At 36.1% G+C, this 7,092-nt stretch overlaps 1 protein-coding gene across 2 annotated transcripts; it reads right to left on the bottom strand.

Moving 5' to 3' along the window:
• Window positions 1-2,003: 2,003 nt before the first annotated feature.
• On the bottom strand, window positions 2,004-7,092 carry LOC125675128 (meiosis-specific nuclear structural protein 1-like). 2 transcript variants are annotated; one of them, XM_056160123.1, is made up of 3 exons: window positions 6,829-7,092; window positions 6,017-6,033; window positions 2,004-3,667 (listed from the first exon to the last, which is right to left on the bottom strand). In XM_056160123.1, the coding sequence occupies exon 3, from the start codon at window positions 3,631-3,633 to the stop codon at window positions 2,467-2,469; it is 1,167 nt and encodes a 388-aa protein (XP_056016098.1). In that variant the 5' UTR covers window positions 3,634-3,667; window positions 6,017-6,033; window positions 6,829-7,092; the 3' UTR covers window positions 2,004-2,466. The 2 variants fall into 2 exon arrangements, with proteins under 2 accessions (XP_056016098.1, XP_048768585.2); XM_048912628.2 differs by lacking the exon at window positions 6,017-6,033 and having other exon boundaries at window positions 6,829-7,091.

Genomic DNA, 7,092 nt, shown 5'->3' with positions numbered 1-7,092 from the left:
GATGAATTGCCCACCTTCATTCACAGGGCATATACATTAATATGCAACACTTTTCCTCCAATGTTAGTTTACGACTCTTTTGCTAAGGTACATATTCATTAATTGCTTGCCTGAACGCAGTGCTGATACGTTTACTGGTATATATGGCGTGCCAAATTAACATAAAATCAAATATTGAAGATATCTTTAATTATTTTAAGATGTCATCAATTTGATTATTGCTCGCAAAAATTGAATTGATGCGCGCATCACTTCAAATATTACTATCATCAACTAATTAAATTAATACGCGCATGAATTGAATTGATGAGAGCATCGATTCATTTGATACGCGCATTAATTCATTTGATGAGAGCAATAATTGATTTGATGTGCGCATCAATTCAATTATTGCCCTCATGAATTCAATTGATGTTCGTATCAATATGGTAGAATTATTGCTCGCAAATATCTTAATTATTTACAATGCTTTTATGCAAGTAATTCATGCGCGCATCGATGTTTTAAAGAAGGCAACATTCAATTTAAAAAAATCATTAATTCAATTGTGGATATATTGAACTGAAGATATCACTGATCATATACAGTTGCTGTCTCTCTCTCTCTCTCTCTCTCTCTCTCTCTCTCTCTCTCTCTCTCTCAGAATTATTTCGAGTATCAAAGGAATTAATGTTATTATTAATTCAATTGAAGAGAGCAATAATTGACTTTATGCGCGCTACAATTCAATCGAAGAAAGCAATAATTCAATTTTTGCGAGCATTATTTAAACTTATGCGTGCATTTACTGAATTAATGCTCTCTTCAATTGAATTGTAGCACGCATCAATTCAATCGTTGAAATCATCAATTCGTTTGAAGAGAGCGAAAATTCAATTATAGCAGTCATCAACACAGCTGAATAATATATGCTATCAACAATTCATTTAATGCGCGCAATAATTCAGAATTGACGATATCAGTAATCATTTGAAGATATATCTAATTCTATTGTTGCGTGCATCAAATGAATTAATGATATCTTCAAATGATTAAAGATATCTTCAATTATTTGAGTTTATGTTAATTATGGCGCTCCATACACATGTAGGTGTGTTCGCTATTGATGGCAACTTGACGCACTACAAGGCATCCAACTTAATATGACATCACATTAAAAATTTCTAAAACTTTGTGAACTGGAGTACATAACACATGGAAAATATTTGCCTTTATGAAAGATGAGAAACTTCAGGTCGTTAAATAAAATAAGTTATCTGCAAGCATTGTAGAGATGGTCAGGGCGTATTATAAAGTGAGAGAAAATTCAGTCGTGTTCTTTTGCCGCTATACAGCCACACGCGCGTGTGTAGGCATTCATGTCGGCTCGGTAGTAAAGGTTACCATAAGTTGTTACATTGTATGTGCAATTGGAAAGAAAATACTGCAAATTCCTTCACTTGAGTCAATTGATAGCCAGTTAACAGACATGTAATGTATTGTTTCCGCACATCGATTATTTACACACACAAAAAACCAACCTACCAATGGCTTGTTTCGAGAGAGAGAAAAAACAAAAGTAAATACGCATAGGCTGTGAAATTTCGTTTGAGTTTGATTTTTATCTGGGTTTACGTACATTTTGTTTCTAAAAATATTAACATGTCATTGAATACAACCTATTCTAGTATCAACGTATTCTCTTTAGAGAAGTCGAAAGGCATAGCCTTCATGCCTCTCGACTTCTCTCAACGCACAAGCGCTTGTTTCATAGATTTCGTAAGCTGTGCTATTTATCTTTAAATAGCATCTTTAAATAGCATAGCTTACGAAGTTTATGATTGTGTTTCATTTGTGTAGAAATCAATCAGAAAATTAGAATATTGTACGATGCCTAGAAATGGACTTCTATCCCTTTCCTTGTCCAATGAGAGACATAGGAACAGATGTTTATTGTTGTCTCACGAAAACATATTGGCTTTTTTCATTACTTTAGCTACACAATATTGACACCAACACTATTATTTAGCGATGTGATATTTATTGAACACAAGATACAAATCCGCCACCTTTGACCCAGCTAGACACAAGCAATGAAGACAGAAATTATATATGCAAATCACATTGAAGGGATAACACTTACAAAATGACCCATACTTTTAGAATCGAAGACATGACGCAAATCAGACAACAATGAAAATATATTTTACTTTTTAGAATGATTCACAAATACAATATATATGTATATGTGTGTCTATGGCTAGATATCACATGTTCTTTCAGTGCTCAACACATTGTTGATTTTCATACAGTAGATGTTATATCGAACACGATATAAAATCTATTGGTATGAATAGTTTGATTTTTTCTGGGTTTTTTTTTTTGGGGGGGGGGGATACATGGAATGGATATACAGTGTATATATATATTTTTAAATTTCATACGTGGGAAACAGGTGTGATTCGATGCTCTGCAGGCTAAGAAGTTCTAAGATGGTACTTGTATCTGGTCCGGAGGCATTATCCCGGCGTACATGTCATTGTGATGAGATTCAAGTTCCTTAGGTTTAGTGTCTTCTAAATCTTGAGCAATTTTGGCGTCCAATTCTTTCACAAAAGTCTTAACCCTCTGTGACAATGAAAGAAATTTGACTTTAGTGGCCTGTATCTGTTGATCTAACTTTTCCTGACGTTTGTTCGGCATGGAGTCATTGTTTCCATCCATGCCTGTTAACTCTCTCATTTGTCTTAAGGACATCAACACCGGTTTTGCCTTCTGCTGGCAAAGCAGCTTGATTCGAGATTTCGACTCCATTTGTTCCTCCATCTCGGATTTGCTTCCTACCGTCCCGGTAGAATGCTTCCGGCCTTGCGCAGTATTTACGAGCGATCTCTGTTTCATTTCCTCTGTCTTTTCTCGACTTTGGCCACGTTGTCCGATAGCCGTACTAGGATGAGGTTTGGCACTGTCTTTTGATTTCTCCGACTTTTTCTTTGACTTTCTTGAGAGAGAAAATGTCGGAGCAGTTTGTTCTCTCCTGTATTGCTGGCGAATTTTCTTTAAGCAATTGTCAGAGGCTGGAAGCACTGTAGTATACCAGTCCTCGGGATATTTCAGTTTCTTTTTCCCGCCTTCTGATTGCTCCCCAGTTTTTGTGTCGTCTGCAGCTGCACGTTTTTCGCGTTTCGTTGCTCTTTCGAATTCGTTTTCACTCCCAGAATCCTCCTGTTTGCTCGCACTGCGCGCCCTTGTTCGTATCTTTTCTTTTTCAACCGGTCCCCGCTCTTCGGATTTAGCGCGTGACTTTTTAAAGTAACTTCCGGTTGTGTGAGGTCTTACTTTCTTTGTAGGTTTAGGTATTGCACTTGTCCCTGAATAGTTTTCAAGAGATTGCAAAAACTTTTTCGTCTGTGCAGACGAGGCTGCTTTCATAGACTGTAGACTCTCGATTTCACGCTGAAGTTCCTGAATCTCGACATTTCTAAGCATTTCCTGCCTGTGTCTGTCCTTGTGAAGTTCGTCCACAAACTTAGCGAGACGTTCTGCCAGACGATCATTTTCAAAATAAATGTTACTGTGGTCCACCAAGAGAAGCTGCTCTATTTTACTTTTCTTTTTTCCGCGTTTCCTTAAATCCGATATTGCATCGTTCATACTGCCGTCCACATATTTTGCTGATTCTTCTCAACTGTTGAAAGGTAAAATGATTTGCAAATGAAATATGTTACACTACCGCAGAAGAAAAAAAATGAAATTGCAAATTACTCCGTGGTTTATTAAAGTTTGTCAAACAGAAACATACATGTACTTAGTTACCAATTAACAATTTATGACTCAAAGGAAGTGCAGAAAAGAAAATTAAATTTGTACACTTGGTACGCCTGCAGATTTATTTAATGCAATTTAATATTCCTACACACATTGACAAATTTTCCAATACTCTTTTGACCCAAAGATCTGGCTAAATTCTTTCATCGATATGTTAGTTGTAACGAGATGACGATAATGAAACAATTTATATGTTTCAATCACCCATGATGTGACATATTGCGTCCGAACCAGTTTAATACCCTCAGAACAAACGGCTATCGGTGGAGCCTTTTGTTTACCGCTGGTTTAATGAGATTTGTTAAATTGTCTTTAAAAATATCGCCACAAACCTTTAAATGATAAGAAGTCGGTATTTGCTGGTGTTAAAATTGATTATGAGATAAGCTAGTGCAAAATGTTGTTAATATATTATCTACTGTGTATTTGTTTATTTGTGAAACAGGTATCTTGTGAATATCTTACTAGGCATTCCTGTAACTTAAAAATACATCCATGTTGGCTTTTCGGAATCTTTTAGTGAAGTAAAGGTATAGAGAACATATTGACGATTTTTTTTTTTTAAATACATGGGGACATGAATTGCGACGCTTCACGCCGACAAGAAGTTCGTTATCACCTCATGAAAAATATACCGGCATAAAATTGCAATTCATTCCCTCATGTATTTATCCAAAAAAAAAAAAAAAAATGAAATGCATTTTTCATATCCACATTCTATTTTCATTTCTGTCGAAATTTCCAGCCGTAAATATAGACCTGGTACTATATTTATCAATCAAGATCCCTACGCGCAATTTTTCACAACTACAGCCAGTGGCGGATGTAGAGGGGGCGCAGCCGGCGCCCCCCCCCCCCCCCCCCCTAAAATTTTCAAATTTAAGGTAAATCGCGGTATCTTGTTTCGGAAAATGTACCAAACGATAAAAGAAGCAATGATTTCTTCCACTCCCGGAGAAATGAATGACAAAATCCTTTGATTTTTTGAATTACTTTATTGGGAGAACCTAATTTTTCCCAAAAAACCCTTAAAATTTGGGTGGTTTTATTAATTTCACCTTATTAAAATGATAGAAAATAGTACAAATGACTTTATAGGAGAAATATTTCAAGCCCCATAAAATCTGTAAAATCCAGGAGCTTCCGGGGGCTTCGCCCCCTGGACCCCCACCAGGGCTTCGACCTGGACCCACTGCCTCATAAAATGGCACCCCCGTAACCACAATTCCTGGATCCGCCCCTGACAGTGCATTCATAATGGGAATGGCTATATCACAATTCGTAAAGATATCAGCTTCAGGCAAAATCATTGGCAAAGTAAATATTTGAATATACCATGCACATGTATATATTTATTGTCATTGATATACGTGTGGCACTAGGTAATCTAAACACTCACATGCTTCGTCGATACAAAATAGCAAATATTTAGTGATAGTGACATTTATACTTGCAACAAACTTTGACGGCTCTCAAGTACATGTATGATGAATTCACGAAATTTAGATGAAAAGGGTACATGTGTATTTCCCTGTAACTAGAGATACTGTCTCTCAAAAAATATGTGTAGATTTTCCTTTCATCAAAATATAATGTGTCCCTCATTTTGCATAGATAGGATCTGTGAGGTTCAACTCCGTCATCTCGTACGTGGTAAATGAAACCATATGTTTTTATGTCTCTGTGGCATCGTATCGTCTTCAACATGTGGGTATAAATATGTATTTTTCTTATCTATTCACTTTGTCGGTTTTTTACTTTAGAATTTTGAATTCTGATTGAATTTTCTCACATTCAGAATAATACATATACTTCTGCCTAGATGTACTTGTGTAGCTGTTGCTTTTATGCTTGGTTTGTTTGTTTGTTTGTTTGTTGCACGGTCCTTTCGAGAAGTATCCTCTTGTTTCGAAACAAAGTTTTAGGCGACGTACCACACATTTAGAATTATATACAAGGCACGAGCGGGACTCGAACCCACGGCCTCTTGATCTCGAAGCGAAAGCTCAACCACTAAGCCACCGCTTGTACTATTGACTTGAAATCAAATGTATTGCAAAATATCAATAAACTGTATGAGTTACGTTAACTGAACAATATTTAATAGGTAAGACACAACCAAGATGATTTTACTTGAAAGGAACTAAAACGGCATGCATCATCAAACGTTAACTAAAAACAAATTATTGGAAAAGAGATATATACTTACAAATAGGTTTTCTTGGACTATTGGAGTAAATTTTGAATGCTAAAAGTTTACTTTGCTGTGTATACACAAGAGCTACCGGCGTACCACCTCATTTGAATAACAATCATTACAATGGTCATTTATAGCATCTCGAAACAGTCAAGACCAGCGTTACTCATATAATGATGATAATGCAAAATAACCAAGAACCAGCCTACTCTGACCTTGTAACATATCCAGGTCACTTGAACATGTTTCTTTGTTTCTCGGCATTTAAAGTACAGGAATTGGACACGTCTTTGATATACGGGAGACCCCCATGTCCTGGGAAGACGTTTAAACGATACCCAATGTGTCATAACGTTAGATACCGGCCTTACGAGGCTATCAAAGAACTTTAATTGCACTAACATCACTAAAAATGAATTTTGAATACTTTAGTGAGTATTCTTTAGATACATGTAACCGTGTCGTTGTAACTATATAAGTATATCGATAATTGTATTCTGAATATCTACTTTTTCGTTCCAACTTCTATTTTGAATACATTGTAGTTCATTTCTGATACCTTAGTTTTCCAAATATGAACTTGGTGTATATAAAATGAAATTGATAAGTCAGTATCGATTTTTCTTCGTCTTTGGATTTTCATGAAACAGATATGAAGGTACTGTGAGTGCCCCTTTCATTTGAATGATAGTCCTATACATGTAATTTAAGAATTTTTAAAATTCATACTTCAAGCAGCATAAAACGGATTTTGACAGTGACAGAATTTTAAAAAGAAATCTGTTTTCAGAAATTTATATTATCGATTGTTAAAGCAAACTCACCGTTAGTAAAGTCGCCTTTTTGGTTTTCCCTTATTTATATCCTCTGGTAAGACTGAAGGAGACGATTTTTGTCCGATTCAGGCTCTCAGCCTCCTGCAATATATCTGTAGGGGGAGGGGGGATAGAACTTTATCCTCTGGCAGATACTTAGAGGTGCATTCTGTAACGAGGGAACGATTATTGATTCGGATTTGAGCAGTTGTCTTCGGGTTTCGGTGGAATTTATCATATATCGCCTCAGTGACTGATCGTGAATATACACTC

The sequence above is a fragment of the Ostrea edulis genome, chromosome 3 (genome assembly GCF_947568905.1).
Source record: "Ostrea edulis chromosome 3, xbOstEdul1.1, whole genome shotgun sequence".
Classification (NCBI taxonomy): Eukaryota; Metazoa; Mollusca; class Bivalvia; order Ostreida; family Ostreidae; genus Ostrea; species Ostrea edulis.
This window is presented reverse-complemented; position numbering and strand designations above follow the sequence as displayed.

Coding starts and splice junctions, on each gene's coding strand:
- LOC125675128 (XM_056160123.1), bottom strand. CDS start 3,633: ATGAACGATGCAATATCGGATTTAAGGAAACGCGGAAAAAAGAAAAGT.